Raw genomic sequence first — 16,474 nt, 5'->3', positions numbered from 1 at the left:
GGCGTGGCGCAGGCAGTAGCGCTGGTGTGAGATGCAGACGCAGTTCGGATAGTTTTTGGGGGAGAAAAATGGTTTCTCCTTCCCTCCCCGGCCCGCAGGGCTCGGTCTCCCTGGATGCGTGGCATGGCACCCTGAGCTGCAGAGCCGGGTGCTCACCGGGAGACGCACCACGCCGGCGGGGGCTCAGTCTGCTGCGGGGGAACGAGGGAGAGGTTTTCTCTCCTCCTCCTGCCATGGTCTCGCTCCCAAGACACCGAGCCTGGGGTCTGGAGAACCAAACCCTTTCCTCACCCCGTGGCAGTACACGGCTCCTGGATAAAACTGCCAGGCCTGGCCCCGAAGAGGAGCTGCTCTCGGCTACAGTCTTGGCCTGGCTTGGGCACGCGCTCCCGGGCACGTCGGAAGAGGAAAACACCATTTCTTTTGCAGAAAACGGAAAGGTTTTTACCAAACAGGGTCACTTTTCCCTCCCTTACACCCAGAAAAGTAACCCCTCAGAGACAGTGGCAAAGGCTTCTTGTTGCTTATTTTATCAAATACTCCTACATGGAGAAAAGAAAACCAACTGAACCAAGCCCCACAACCAGCTGGCCCAAAGCCCAGGCCCAAGCCCCGGCCTAAGCCCAAGCCCAAAGCCCAGGCCCAGGCCCGGGCCCAGGCGCGGGCCCTCCCTTCTGGCCCTTCCTCCTCTGAGCAGCCCCCTCAAAAGCAATTCCTCCCGTTCCGTAAACCCCGCGCACACAAATAAACCCAGGCGCGCCAGGAACAGCTCACGTTAGCAGGACCAGACACGCAGGGGCGTGACGGCGGCGAGCGAACACCGGGAAAGCCAGGATGGCAGGATGCTCCGTCCTTTCGAATTTTGAAGAAAAATCACCACAAACACTGAGCAGGCGAACCCAAAGGACAGCTTAGGCGGCTGCCAGTTTTGATCCTTCAGAACAAACGCCAACGAGCTAAGGAAACATCGTCTTGTGATTTTTATTGATTTCATATTAAGAGGCGCCAGCACAGCCACAGCACCGTAACACCTGGAGCGCCGGGCGCTCCCAACCGACCCGTGCGGCGCGGGTTTGATGCAACGGAAGAACACTAGCTTCACAAAATGACAGTAAAAGCATTAAAACTTATCTTAAGTTAGCTAAAAAACCAAAGAACTAATAATATTTCAGTTTAACATCCATTTTTAAATAGGTCTACACAAAACCAAAAGTGTTAGCCTTTTAAGTAAACATGCTCCATGAAATCTGAGATTGCAGGATTTCTAGGGAATAGGATTTCTTCCCGAAGCTTACGTGACTCTTCTAGGGATAGCGTAACTCCTTTCTGCCTGAACACACGAAAACGATGCTGGAGACAGCAGCTTGCTAGACGTTAAAACATCAAATACTGGACATTCTTTGAAAGGGGTTATTTCAAACAGACTACGGTTTTTGATAAAGAGAGCTTAGCAGACTTCTCTTACTGATGGTGCTGGGCAATTAACAAAGTTAGGCAATTATTAAAAATAATTTAACCTTCAAAGCTGGTCTCTAAGAAAGGTTTTTATGGACTTTCATAAAATCCCTCGCAGTGTAGATCTCTTATGTAGAATACGTATTTTATCGATATTTTATTAACAGAATAAGTGACTGCTCATCATATGAACATATATGTTAAAAACAAACGTGCTAGCGAACGGCAGGGACACCTGCACAAGCCAGGTACTCGGCAGTTCTGGGAGGTGGTATAAAGGTAGGCAAGCTCTGCCCAGTTACCATGGCTTGACCAGACGTTCAGTCATTTTTTCCAGGAAATATATTTGCTAAAAAATTTAGAATAAGATTTATTTTTATTAGCTTATCCAACTACTACATGATTTCAGCGAGCGTTGAACATTGGGCCGACGGTGGCCACAATGTCAGCAAAGGGAGCGCTCTGACTGAGCTCAATAACCGACTGTTTCTTTAGAACAAGAAAGATGTAAAACTTGGCTGCAGCTTCTTTCCGGTTATTTTTCCGACAGAGCTCCTGTAGGCTGAAAGAACGCACGCCTGATCTCTGCAGGTGCTGTATAAGGGAAACGGGAAAATCAGTCAGGTCAACTTCGCTGCCAGTAAAACCAGATCTCGGCAAGTCTGGACTGAAAACTGCTGCTCGGAGTGAGTATTTCCTGCCTGAACGCCTAAAATAGGATCTTATCTTTGCATCTGCATTTACAAAAGCGGCTCTTAACATTTCATTGACATAACATTGCTCGCACCTTCCTATGTTTCTGAAATCTACCTATGCCCGGCATTCCGCTGAATTCGGTGAATCCGTACCGAGGTGTGTGATGAAGCGCATCTGTAACGCTTTTCATGATTCAAAACAATAAAAATCATTGCGTACCCCGTTCTTCGGAGGCAGAGTACCAGTTGTATCATAGACTATTTCAGCCACAGCTAACCAAGTGTTGTTATTTCTTGTTTTTTAATGGCAGCACTTAACTGTAACTACTTATTTATGGGCGTTGCACAGAACCTTTGAAATATGTTCCCATAAAATAATTTAAAAAACCCAAAACAAGAAGACTGTGAAGTCAAACTCCATCCCTAGGGAAGAGCTAGGCCTGGACCAAAGTTTGGTGTGTTTTGCAGACAAAACCCGCTCCCCACACCCTCTTGCCCACGCTCAGGTTTCTCCATCGCCTTCCGTCATTCTCCGTTCAGCCGCGGGGCACATTGGATTAGAGAACTGACCTGAAGGAAAATAACTTTTTGCTGCGTTTTTGGCCCTTCCCACAACCAGACCAATGCTGAAGCACCAAAACCCTCGTCCAAGCCAAAAGGAAAGAACAGCACTGAGGTGCTGGGCCGAGAGTTTGGATGTTCAGCATCAGGGCAGCCCGGGCTGGCTCCCGTTATGGTCCTGTCGATACGACATGCGATATCATAGGTTACAGCTTCACCAGTTTTACAGGGATTTCTGCAAGAAAGGCTGAATAAGCCTTCCTGATGCAAAGGCTACCCTCCCTGCTAAATTTCAAGCACTTTGAAAGCACCGGGGCATTAAAACCCCCTAAAGAAGGTGTTACCAGCTTTCTTTTTAACATAACCCTCACTCATTTCCCTAACCTTCCTCTCAGAAACAGCTCAAGCAGATGAAGAGGCAAATGATGGCACCCTGCAGTGCTCAGCTGAGATCTGGCAAACCTGCAAGCAGCTAGGAACTGGGTTCTGCGGAGATACTCCAGAGCACACTCACAGAAGGAAGAGAGCAAGGGCTTAGCATTACAACAAACGCTGCTGTGGAAGCAAACATTCAGCAAATTCTAGCGGTTGCAGCAGCTTTGGGAGAGGACACCATGTCAGGCACTCAGAATCCTGGTTTGCTACACATAAACCCAATAAAATGCAGCTATACGCTGCGTGTGAGAGGCAGCAGTATCATCAGCAGTATAAAGTAGGAGATTTTCTGACATGGTCTAACTGAAACCAACATCTAGTTTTGGCATCTAATTACAAAATCCAGCACTGGTACCTGTAAAGTTTTTAATAACTGGAGAGTTCTTTTGCTCCACCTTATTTCTTCACTGTCTTTCCCATTCCTTGTTAGCTCCTTGAGAGGAAAAAGAACAGAAGGTTAGACAGCATCTGTAAAAAGTCACACACCATGATGATAAAAAGGACAAGAGTTCTAGCCTAACTGAAAATCCAGCTGGAGCTGGGCATTTTGATGGCCATACTTGGGATATCTGGGACCTCTGACACCTCTGCGGTCACAATGGGCGTTGTGAAACAGAGACAAGAATGCTAACGATGTTCTTTCTGCTACAAAGAGACAGATCAGGTGCAACACCACGTTTGGTACTATGGAAGTGGTCCCAGGGAGCCCTGGGGAGGCAGCTTCACAGCAAGATACTCTTCTGTGTGACTGGGATTCTGGCAGTATTCCTACTGGCCAGGGGCCAAAAAAGATGTTCAAAAATTTGGGCTTGACCTCTGAAGTCGACAGGAGAAGGCTGCCCTTGTTTCAGAGTGTCCGATATCCTCATAGCTGGTAATTTCAGAAAGTGTTTCCTTCTTACAGGAAGCACAATCTCTAAATAAGGAGCTGTTTCCCTCACAGACTGTGACCTTCGTATGTTGGAATACACGTATCCTTGATTGTGAAGCTATAAAGTTTTTGACTGGCAAAATATGTACTGAAGATGCTGACAGTACACCAAAATTCACTGTAAGTTCATGATGCCATCACTTCTTTTTTTTTAATATTTCTGAGAAAGAACACAGTTCTCTTCCAAAATAAGCCAGCGTTGTCAGCTCCGAGTACATATACCTTGGTTAACTCAGCTTGCTGCGTTTCAGCTTCGTGGCCCAGTGAACTGTTCGCCAGCGAGGAGCTCTCAGAGAAAGCTGTTCCACCCTGCTGTCAGAACAGAAAGGACGATCAATAGGTGTTGCAATTCATGCATACAGTGTAATTCTCAATTATGTAACTCTGCTCAGAGAATTTATTCTAATAAACGTTTTCCAAAATTATTTAATAGTTGCTATTTCTACCATATCTTTTCTCACACAGGAAAGGACCTTGCTGTAATATTTATCCTACAGCTGGATCTGCACCTACGGGCTGAGCTCAGGCACAGACCCTACATTTTCTGCTGCCATTAGGTGCAATTTTTTCATTCTTTTTCAACTTCAACAAGCCTCATATTCTCTAAAGAATGCCCTTTCACCTTAGCCTAAATAACGATGGCAGAAATAGGTAATTCGCTATTGCTTAAGTATTTCCTCAAAATGAGACACAAAAGGTAAGTTTTATCCTGATGATGATCATATTTATCTCTTCAGTACAAAGAGGCTATATTTCATACTAAGGTTTTATTTATACTTTGTGATTAGACTGTAATCTATACTGATTAATAGACATTTTAATTAATCATTCATTCATTGTGAGAGTCTACCAAAGTGCTTTTAAATAAACTTTCATGACACAGGCTACTTCATGCTGTATCAGCTGTCTCTAGCATCCTTTTCAAACATACATTAGTAATTTCTTAATGTGTTTTAAATGGAACCCTAGCATCAAATGAAACCAATAAATACATTTAGGCCTCTATAATTTATGGAAACTGCTCACTATAGTTTCACCACAGTTATCATCAGTTTCATTTCTGTTATTCTGTGATGTCAACATAAACGAAACATTTCTAATTTTTCTCTCAATCTCTGAATGAGCTGACTCCTGCAGGTAACTTGGCTCTTCCACTATCAGCATCTCTGTATTAATAAAAAAACAAGGTTTAAGAGGAAATCACTATGAATCGCTGTCCTTAAAAAAAAAATTTGAAAAAAAAAATCACACCCTAGTTAGCAATCTTTGAGAGTAAGAGCCAGAATGAGTAAATACAGAATAAATATCATTCCCAACAGGACCACGGAAGAAGAAGAACCTTCCAAGAGAATTTTTCCTTTTTTCAGGTTGACCTTTATGGCCTTGCAGGAAGCGGTTTTGTTGATTAACTTCTGAGGCAGACATAAAGATTATATTTCTAGCAAAGCAAAGGAGTGAAAGCAGATACATCACCTTCTCAGAGGATCTAAAATGGAACATTCCTTCTTGCTTGATATTAACCAAAACACAATCTTCAAGGTACAAATAGAAGTTATTTATGTGAATTTGGAAATTTGGAGAGTGGTTTGATTAAACTCAAAATAAGTGGGAAGCTCTTTTTTGTTTGTTTTAAATACAATCTGCAGTTTGGTAGACAATTAGAGAAACCAGAGGTGAAACCACAAATACCTCCTTATACCACAAAGAAGAAAAAGACTTGCATTTCATTTCTGATCTAAGAAACAAAAGAACAGCAAAGTACTCATGAAAGCAAAAAACCTTTTTTTCAAATAATTAAGAGCCGATTTCCTTAACATTTAACTTTTTTGGCCTTTGATTTGTAGAATACTGCACACAAACACCTTGCAGGTGACTCTCAAACATTATGTATAATAGAAAATATTTTCTAACAGCTAATTCTGCAACAGCAATTAAAATGTTACCTGTGGTATCTGGCTCTTTTCTTGTTTCTTCCGTTTCAGACTGCATCTGTATTCCATTTTTTCCCATCTTAAATCCGTGACTCTTGAAGCATTTTGCAAACAACTGAAAACAATCGGTTTTATTTGTTTGCTTTCAAGATATCATGTCAGATTATTTGCAAACATCAACACAAAGGTAGGAATATGAGCTGTATATTTATTACTGCAACCCAGAATTTAGTTATTTTAATTAGGTCATTCTGAAAATCTGCAATTTTTTTTTTTTTTAAGTAATAGCCTTCTGCAGCTCCAACTTTGGCAGTGAACTCAATGAAGAAACATCTTAGGAACAGCTTGGGTTGTTTTTCCTTGAAGCCAGCCGGTAAGGAAAGACAACAGAAAGAAACATCTGCAGTTATCTGTGTGTGGATTTCTCTCCCCACGTACTGGAGTGTGAGTATTTTTCATCCTCATCAAGAGCAAGTTGTAATTCTGCACCTCGACTCTAAGTGGTGAAGCTGTGCTGCTGTAATGAACCTGCAGAGCTGTTTGCCTGGAGACCCTGCCTCCCAGATCGCTCCAAGCTACACAGCGGAACAAACAGCACCATTCACATAAGGCTGCTGCACAGAGTTTACGCCGTATCTTTTCGTATCACCTTGTATACACATCGATCTCTTCTTTATCTTATCACCAAACTTACAGCTTCTTTGAATGACCTGTCAGACACTATGTGGGGACATGAGAGGCTTTGGTAGATCATATTTCCACAAAACAAGTACGTCTTTCTTGTGCAAAAAGAGCACTAGGGCCACAGCCACAAGGAAGCGTGGTCTGGCCAACTCTTCTAGCCAAAGTGATAGAGCGATCGGGAACCTCTTGGGCCTCTGAAAGGCCAGTCCCTGACTGCTGTCCAGCTGGAAGCTTAATCTCCAGTTGGGAAAGTACAAAACAAACTGGTATGCCATCTTTCCAAAGCCTTTAACAATATTAATAATAATAATGTTTAAGCCTGATGTACCTCTATAGTACATGTAAAAGATACGGCCTTGTATTGATTACAGAGCAGAAACAAAACAGAAAATAATAAAACAGAGTAGAACATAGAAAAGAAATAGAAGTCTAAAAAGTTGTGTGTTTGTTAGTGTACAATCAGTTGGGTGCCAGTATGTGAAATGAAACGTCAGCTCTCAAGTTTCTTTGTCATTTTTTCCTGGTTGGAGTGCTGGAGATTAAAGCCGTGAGCTCTACAGATGGACTTTCTGATGCTGCAATTAGTGGTGAGTATGCAAATCATCATCAGGTATCCAACTGAACTGTACGGCAAAACAGTACTTTCAGTGATGCTGCACACCCGTGGTTTGCTGGGAATTCACATCAAACCGAGTCTGCAAAATCTCTCACAGTTAGATCCTAGATGTGCAACAGTCCTACAACCTATACAGTGGCACAAAAACCTACAAAGAACTGATCTTTACCGTTTGCAGCTCAGCGTGAACCACAGGCTGTGTAGCGTGGGACAGGAGTTTATCCACACCTCCTGATTTCTTCCACATCATTGTTTTTTTTGTTGGGGGTGCAAGGTCTAATGTAGCAAGGATGTCCGTGCAGTTGTTAAGTTGGTTGTATATAGCGTTGCAGCTGAGTTCCTTGTTTACATCCACAAGCAACTTCCTCTTTCTTTTATTTTTTTTCCTCTGGGTGACAGCTAAATAGAGCAAGTATTAAAAAAAAAGTCCAGTAAGGACTGTCCACAGAACACTTAAGCACACACAAAAAGTACGGTGAATTAAACAGACAGGCTGCTGACCTCCTGACACACTCACAGAGTTGAAAATCAAAGCAGAAGTGCATGGGCCATTTCTCCAAAAGTTTTCGTAAAGTATATTCTTTGTATTCTTGTACAGGAAATCCACATATGTTTAATTACGGAAGACATATGACTATTGTACTGAAGAACCAGGAACATGAGGACTTAATGAGAACACATGATATACCAACAAGATTGAATAAGCTATCTTTAATCCATCAGCAAGTTAATTGTTCCAAGAACTGCTGATGTACTCAACAGGTGTCATTACCTCATAATTAATATCTGCATTGTCAGTTTAATCCTTTAGCGGTTTAATTAAGATGTACATAGTAAATGCGAATAGAGACGCAGATTGGTTATATAGCCATAACTTCCTGAATATTATTTTGGCAGGCTGGGAAATTCCAGTATTCTAAGTATTAGTGTCAACATGAACTTGTTTATTGACTAACAGCCACCAACGTGATAGGTGATGTTTAGATTTACTCACAGAAGAAATGAAACATTTTTCTTTTTGGATCTTATTAAAGTTAGAAGTTCACAAAACAAACTTTTACAAAGGCCTGAAAGTTTTCAGAGTGTTATTTTACACATAAAAATCACTGATATGTCACTAGCAATAAAAGTTTTTCAGCTGAAACGTCAGTAACTCTCAGGAACAGGCTGGGCTTGCACTGCTAGCAGAGCTGCAGAGCAACGAAACTCGATTGGGTACATTAAAGAAGCTGTAAGCAGAGATTTGGGCAGATCAGATGAATAACCTGATACTGGTTTTGTATAACAGTTACCATAAAATAGAACTCTGACAGCAGGAGCAGATGAAAACTAAAGTGAGAATAATCTGTTTTGCAAATATTTTCACTAACAAGAGAAAAACAAACCCAATAACAACAAACATTCAGCAAGAAACTGGTCAAGTTCTGACCTGTATCATCAACTGGCTCAAGCACAAATCCTTCTGCTTCTTTCAACAGAAGTATGGTTTCATTCGTTCGATGACTGACTTTCTTCATGGTGGTGTCTGCGCAGTTGGACTCAGCTGTAAGAAAACCCAGCAAATAACCCAAGTTAAGGAAAAAAAAAAGTTTACAAGCTGGAGTAATTTCTCAATCTCATGACATAGAACAATACCAGACAAAAGAGATCAGAATTAGAAAATTAGATGATTTGTCTATATTCTATAATCTCACAATCACTTTGAGCAGTAATAACCGGCACTGCTGCTGCTCGTGTCCTGCACTGCACGCTTTCCTTCGCTGTCTGACTGGCTGGCGGAACAGACTGAAGAACCGATCTGGAGGAAAACCCACCTGAAGAAAAGTGGTTAGGGGGTAAAGTGTTTAGTTTCAACACGTATCTGCTTCCAGTTCCCGGCAACCGCATGGCAATGTGGACATTTCTGTCAACATAAAAGGCAGTACCAGGACTAGTGCAAGGAGGGGCAAGTGCCACTGCTTCCCTGTAAAGCTGTTCCAGAAGTCTCAGTTTTAAAGTAACAGTGTGAAGGAGGTATAAGGATTTAAGATATATTTAAAAAAAAATCCAGAAACACTTTTCAAAAATTAATTTATTTCATCAATATCAAACCAAACGAAGACTAACAACACCTTTTTGAATGACTAACGTGTTACTTGTGGCTGAAATATGAAGCCAGAAATACTCATAGGTAAAGTCCAAAGTTACAGCATACCCTTACTCAGTTTTCTTTCCGTTACAAAAGTGATACCACCCTGCCTAAGCAGCAGGGTGGATCAACAGCGTATCCAAAAGCCTATCTATAAAAGTGTTTCTAAGCAATGTCAAGTTACAAATCTGGAATCCCTAGGTCAAATTAAATTATACCTAAGCATATTAGGAAAAAGCAAGAGACATGAAGAAAAGAAAAATGCACGGGATACTAGACAAAGCTGAATGTGAGTAACTTTAGGCATTAATACAGGAACAGAGGGTTCGCGTAAGATGGAGCGCAGACTGCAAACTCACTGGCTGTGCTGTTCTCTGGCAGATCTTGTGACAAAGGACGTTCTTCCTCCATATGAAAAATGTCTTTATCTAGGCCATTTTGCTCATCCCTCAACAGGATTTCTTAAATACAAAATGCATAGTTTTAATCACTCTAAGCCTTAGTAGTCATGAAATAACCCAATACAGCCTAATTTTACTTATTTAAGGTTCATTCTCTGCAAACAAAAAAAGCTCAGCTTCCACAGATGGCTGTCAATGATATGGCTGTCTTCAACAGTACAAAAAGAAGAATATTAGTCTTAATTTTGAGATTTCCACCTTTTCTTTGAAAAGTATGAAGTAGAGTAAATACTCTAAATCATAAAGACGTAGAAGCCACTTTGCTGCCTTTGTTATTACACCAGGAAAGATAAAAATGCTGCAATATTTTACCTTTGGAAATATAAATTTTTAAACATTAAGTATAAATTGAACGCCTTTACTTCTAAAAAACTGAAATATCTTCTTCGATACAATTTTACTTGTCAATGTCTAAGTAATCATAGATTTAGTGACAAGTGGGGAAAAAAAGGAAGTATGAGAAGAACAACAAAAAGAGAGAATTTATGTGTGAAAACAATCATTTTCATGCTGTCTTGTTTTTTTCCTGTAAGAATAAAAATATTTGGAAAGAAACTAATTCTGTTTATCTGCGGCAAACCCTACCAATCATATCTGCAGCATCCTCCTCATCTCCAAAGCAGTCGTGCTCAAAACAGTAAGTATCGTCACGTGGCACAGACTTGTCTCCATTCACGCTCGCAGAGTTGTGATCGGGCACCAGACTGTTGCTGCTCATTAAGATGCTGCTGTCAAAGAAGCTCTGTTTTCTTAGTGCATCTGGTTCTTCATCTGAATAAACACGGAATTCCTGATGCTTCATCCGCGTGAATTTTTGAAACACTTATTTATCCATTTCCTAATTTTTCAACTAGTTTTTAAAAGATTGTAAGATATCCCATACCTCAAATGGAATAAACAATAAACAATTTTAGCTAATTCAGTAAAAAGCAGAAAATGTCGGGTTTGATGCTCAGTCTCCAATACCCTATTACTTAGGCAGAGTACTTACACAAAAATACTAAGCATAAGATGGTATGACAGGCCAATCAGCACAAGTATGAAGCAAATGCACTTTTAATAACAGCTTTTTCACATGTGGAAAGGACTCAGACTGTACAAAATGTTGCATAAAATACACTTTTCCTTATGGAATATTTCTAATTTCTCAACTTCTCTCACCAAAGTTTCTATCACAGAGAAGTATATTGCTTTCGTAATCCTCTGTAAGTGTGATGTCTTCAGCTCTGCTCTGATTCAAGGTAAAATGTTCAGCAACATCAATGGCACTAATGAAAAAAAATTATACAAAATATAGGGTCAACCAAAACCCACTGACCATTTCGCTGGAATGTGAAAACTTGTTTCTAAGCAGTTTTCAATCCTGACGTTTTATCATAAAACCCCAAAAGATAGCTTCCGTTCTCTATGGTGTTGAAAGTACCCTGGCTGATCCTCACTTCTGTGGAGAAAGAGCAACTGTTTCCCAAAGCTATTCGCATTCAAGCCATTTAAGATTTTATTGATAAAATTCACTGCTTTGATTTTCCTCTAAAAGCTAAAAACAAGCAGATGGAAAACGGGTGCTGTATGTTCATTAAAACTGATACCTCTAAGCAAGTAGGCAGCTGCCACCTTTGCTAGGCAAAGCTCCTACGCAACCTCCAACGTACGTCGTACGGCAAAGACTGAATCCGCAGTAGCCGTGACGGGAGGTGGCTGGGGAGAGGTCCACGAAGGAGGGGAAAGCTTTGAAATACTAACTCAGCTTTGAAATACTCCCCACACCTGGAACTCCATGAGCAAAGGATCCAGATGTATACCTAGAAAGCAACCTTCTCTAGAAACAGCGGACATATTTATAAGGATGAGGGAAGCACCCATACTCCTCTCTGTATTTCATATTTCTCCACTCTCTTTCGCCAGTAAACCTGGGCTTATGTGAGTTTGTTCACACCCAAGCCCTGCTCTCTACCAGACGCTCGTCAGACAAAAGGCATCTGATTAGCACAACACCATCATCTGTAAATCAAACCACGCGGACTCTTTGGGTAGGCAGAAGAGGCATGCTTTACAGGGTTAGCACACTGAGGTACTTGAATAAATAGTATGGCATCGCAGCTGTACTTAGAAAATACTAAACACTTACAGATCCCATCAAACTGTATTTATGACGAGGTACAGAGGAAGCCTCAGTGGAAATCTGTCATCCTGGACCCTTGGGGGCACCACAGCCACCAGAAACATGTCTTGGCCTCCTGCTTTTTATCAGTTTTTCTACATTAATGCTGACTCATGTCAGAAGAGTCGAAGAAATATGCAGGCTTTTCACTGGGAGCCAAGCTGACTACTGCTGATAAAACACCGCAGTCCCAAACAGGAATGGAGCAGAAATTAAATGCAGTTACACAATGAGCAGTGCGACATTGCAAGGTTGCTAGCCAGAGCTTCCTTGGTCTTACAATAGGATTTATACTAACTTTTATATCTTCTCTTGAGGTCAGAAAGTTGCTTGCAGGCTTCACTCAAACAATTTAAAATCCTGAAGTCTATGTTCAATACATTATTTCATTGTAAAGGTCTGTTGATTAAACGCACTTTGAGGAACTCTACAAAAGCACAATCCCTGTGATTGTAGCCTTGTAAAGCTGACTCAGAATTTTGGAGAATTCAGTTATCAGATCAAAACAATTCCATCTGAGTCTTGATCAGATAACAGCAAGAATACCTTTTACTTCTGAAAATACTAAAATAATGAACAAAAACTGGGGAAGCATTTACTTTAAATCGGGTAGTGGTGTTTCAAAATCATGAAATTCTTCAGGCAATGTAATGGACTGATAAGCAGCCTCAAAGTTCTCTTCCGGAAGGTCAACAAGTCCTAAAAGAAACAGACAACATAAAAAAAAAGTATCAGTAAAATAAAAGTAATGTTCTCCCAGGTATGTATAATAAGACCATAAACTTGTCGGAAAAGTCTGATGCCATTCTAAATAACAGAAAGGTAAAGCTTAGGCACTTTGTCAACAGGATTCCAAAATGGAATTAAAATCCCTAGTTTACATATGCTTTAGAAGCCATATTTTTTACAGACAGAAGAGTCTGCTGCTGCAGGACCTGAAATACTGTAAATACATTGGGTTTATGAACAGCTACTTCAAGTCCCTGAAAGATTCTCACAGCTGACATTTAGCTGAGAGTCTTTCATGCCACTTCAAATGAATTATTGTCTTTTCTTTTTTTCTCCAGTGTCTGTATAATGCCATTCTCTAGCATCAAATAATTATGAAGCGAGACTGCAAATACTTGGTAATCAGGAAATCCTGGAACACTTCGGGTGAGAACGGATTTCTGAAGGTCATCTAATCCAACCTTTTGCTCAGAACAGGGTGAATTTCTAAGTCAGATCACTTTTGACTATTTCTGCTTATGGAGATTCCACAGCATCGCTGGACAGCCTGTTTCTGCATTTTACGACTTCCACTGAGATTTCTCCCCCGCTTTAATATCTAGCTGGAGTCTCCGTTGCTGCAGTTGTGACCATTGCCTCTTCTTCTTGTGCCGTGCAGTTCTCTGTAAGCTACTAGAGTATCTATTCAAAACAGACAGCACTGTGTACTTATCTTAAGTGTTTCTTCTAGAGATTTACAAATATTTACAAATATTAACTAACTAATCACGTTTGTATCCTTGAGAATAATGTAGAGCAGGTATTCACTATTCTGCAAACAGGCATGGCTGGCAAGAGACGCTAGTGTCCTGTTCTTAGGCTTTTTTTAGACAACAGTGCCTCCCCGTTTGTTACTCAAGTATGACAAATGTATGTCCCATTGGAAAAGGATCCAGTCATCTCTGCCCCCTTCTTGCTGGCTACATGGTTAGAGCTCAAAACACACTGTCAGGTCTGGCACTAACACACTGTTAGACATGTTGTTGGTGTCATTGGAAATTAAAATTCATTATCTAGCAACGGAGGCTGAGCTCAAGCTTCTCCTCATAAGACCACTTAAGATACTACTTCTTTTAAAGGAGTCAAAGACCTGAAATGGCATTAAATTAAGCCACACTTAAACATCAGCAGTAGGCACCAGTGTGTTCAATTTCCTTTGGGATCAATAATGTGCATTTAACAGAAATATCCAAAATTAACTTTTAAAATGAGAGCTGTAAAAGACACAGATGGAAAAATGCAGAATTCTGTACATACCTGGGCGAAAGGCCGTCTTCATTTTTGTCAAAGCTTCACTACAGTCTGCCAAGAGGTACTTTGCTTTCCTGTGGTAAATCCGCACCACTCCTAGGAGTAAGTGTCCAGAGGTTCGCAGAGCTATTGTAAACTTTGGTGATTAAAGAAAGTTGTTCAGGAGTTAGTATTTTTGGTAAAAACATTAAAATGGAACTATTGCACCGCAGTAACAGAGTTGCAGTAACATACGCCAGTACAGAACTCTACAAAATTCAACAGGGCTTTGTGCTGATACAGAGGATCGTAAACAGAAATGAATTTTCACAGCCAGGAACTTCTAGTTGCTTCTGTTCCTAAACATTGCCAGGCTGGAATGACATTCCTGAACTGATGCTCTTACTTTATCTGATCTACCTTACATCTCAGCTGACGGCCAACAAACAGTGTTAACACCTCCTGAAACAGAAAGTAGTTGCACATATCCTAGTCTTTGACACTTTGGTTATTAAAGTGAGCAGACACCATACCTATGCCTTTATTTATGCAAATAAAGGCCAGAACTACGTCCTTATTTATGCAAAGTCTTCCTGCACTAAGCACACTCAAGGTCATCATGCTGATGCCAGAGAGGACAGCATGCAAGGGTACTTAATTAGCACCTCTTGGAAAACACCTCCAAATAATAAGAAGATCATTTTAACATTGTTAATCATAACCCATGCAAGACAGACAATGAAATTCAGGCTACCAAATATCAAGCAGGTATTTTCATGGAGAAAATAAAAAAATCTGCTTGCATCAGCTGAAAGCCTTGGATCTCCTGAGCCATCCATTAGTGCCAGCGCAAAGCGTTCCTCGCTGTTCCCTCAGATGCAGTTGCAACAGCGAGGCCAAGGACTGAGTCACGGGTACTTGACTGCCTGCATCTGCGCTTGCTTGAGTCGTACCGTATCTGTGCTACCCAGAGGACTTCAGCCTCCGGGACTGTTCATACAGAGTCTCTCATAAGCACTACGTATGCTTAATTATGTATTTATCTGCTTTTAATGGGGGACTTGGAAGAAGTCCACTGAAAGTGGAAGGATGGTTACTAGATGTCCAAAGCTATTTATTGCAAGATCAGCAAAAGCATTCTCCTCGAATGGTCTGTGTACAATTTCATGGCAGTTTTCTTAGTCACTTGACTTTGGTTAAGCAGCTGACTTTTCAATCTTTTTGAGACAATCTCCTCAAATGCCAGCATTTCCCAAATTCTGTTGAACAACACCTGCAGCTGGTACTCAAAGCCTCTGAAGAAAGACCAGTGCTACCACACTGCACTGGATGGGCTCCTGTCGCCTCATGAGCAGCTCAAACCCACGCACCGTGGTCCCACAGCTCCATGGAGCTCTATCAGTGTGCAGAAAATACACTTGAATATATTCTGGTAACATTTTCTTACACTGTACATAAATGTATGCCACAGATCTCCAGGAGTAAAATATCAAATAAAATATTTATGTAACTGTCATTTAACAGGATGGAGATTTTATCTGTGAGAACTGCATTAAAATCGGATTAGGAATTTACCTCACACAGTTTTTGAAATAGCCACAGATTCGTCCAACTAAGTGAGTCTCCATGACGGCAACAACCCTGTTCTCTACCAAAGATGAACACCTCTACCCCAGAACTTACCAGAAGACACCTTCTCATTTAATAGCATACCTTTGGCGAGATGATCTTTTCAACGGTAATCTCTAAATTGCACTCAAATACATGAGCTTTGGTAAGCTTCTTCTCCCAGTGGGCAGCAAGCCATATTTTGGCCAACGGCCCGCGCTTGTTGATGAGCAAATGCATGTAGAACATGGCGCCTGGGCTGAGGCTCACAGGCCAGCCCTGCTGCCACCTCCCTGGGCTCTTCCGCTTCCAAGAGGAGAGGGGTCCTGGGGCACAAAGCGGGAAGAGGGATTTGGTGGGACCTGAGGGGACAGGCAAGACCCAGCCGGGCCCTGAGGGGATGAGGGGACTTAGCGGGATCTGAGGGGATGAGGGGACCCAGCCGGGCGCTGAGGGGATGAGGGGATTTAGTGGGATCTGAGGGGATGAGGGGATCCAGCTGGGCACTGAGGGGATGGGGGGGGACGACAGATTTAGTGGGACCCTGAGGGGATGGGGGATTTGTCGGGACCCCAGGGGGATGGGGGGGCAGATTTGGCAGGACCCTGAGGGGATGGGACAGGGGGGATTTAGGGGGGCCTGAGAAGATGGGGGATCCAGCCAGGCCCTGAGGGGACGGGGGGGATTTATCGGGACCTGAGGGGATGGGGTGACACAGCCGGATGCTGAGGGGATGAGAGGATTTAGCAGGACCTGAGGCGATGGGGGGACACAGCCGGGCGCTGAGGGGACAAGGGGGCTTTAGTGAGG

At 41.9% G+C, this 16,474-nt stretch overlaps 1 protein-coding gene across 1 annotated transcript; it reads right to left on the bottom strand.

Annotated features, from left to right (window-relative positions):
* Positions 1-1,860: 1,860 nt before the first annotated feature.
* RAD21L1 (RAD21-like 1 (S. pombe)) lies at positions 1,861-15,913 on the bottom strand. The gene is made up of 13 exons (XM_010295418.1): positions 15,770-15,913; positions 14,084-14,213; positions 12,658-12,757; positions 11,059-11,165; positions 10,483-10,668; positions 9,796-9,897; positions 8,738-8,851; positions 7,478-7,707; positions 6,021-6,123; positions 5,104-5,243; positions 4,300-4,389; positions 3,502-3,579; positions 1,861-2,049 (listed from the first exon to the last, which is right to left on the bottom strand). Exons 1-13 carry the CDS (start codon positions 15,911-15,913, stop codon positions 1,861-1,863), a joined length of 1,713 nt encoding a protein of 570 aa, XP_010293720.1.
* Positions 15,914-16,474: the final 561 nt, after the last annotated feature.

Source organism: Phaethon lepturus, unplaced genomic scaffold (genome assembly GCF_000687285.1).
Source record: "Phaethon lepturus isolate BGI_N335 unplaced genomic scaffold, ASM68728v1 scaffold37079, whole genome shotgun sequence".
In the NCBI taxonomy this organism is placed as follows: domain Eukaryota; kingdom Metazoa; phylum Chordata; class Aves; order Phaethontiformes; family Phaethontidae; genus Phaethon; species Phaethon lepturus.
This window is presented reverse-complemented; position numbering and strand designations above follow the sequence as displayed.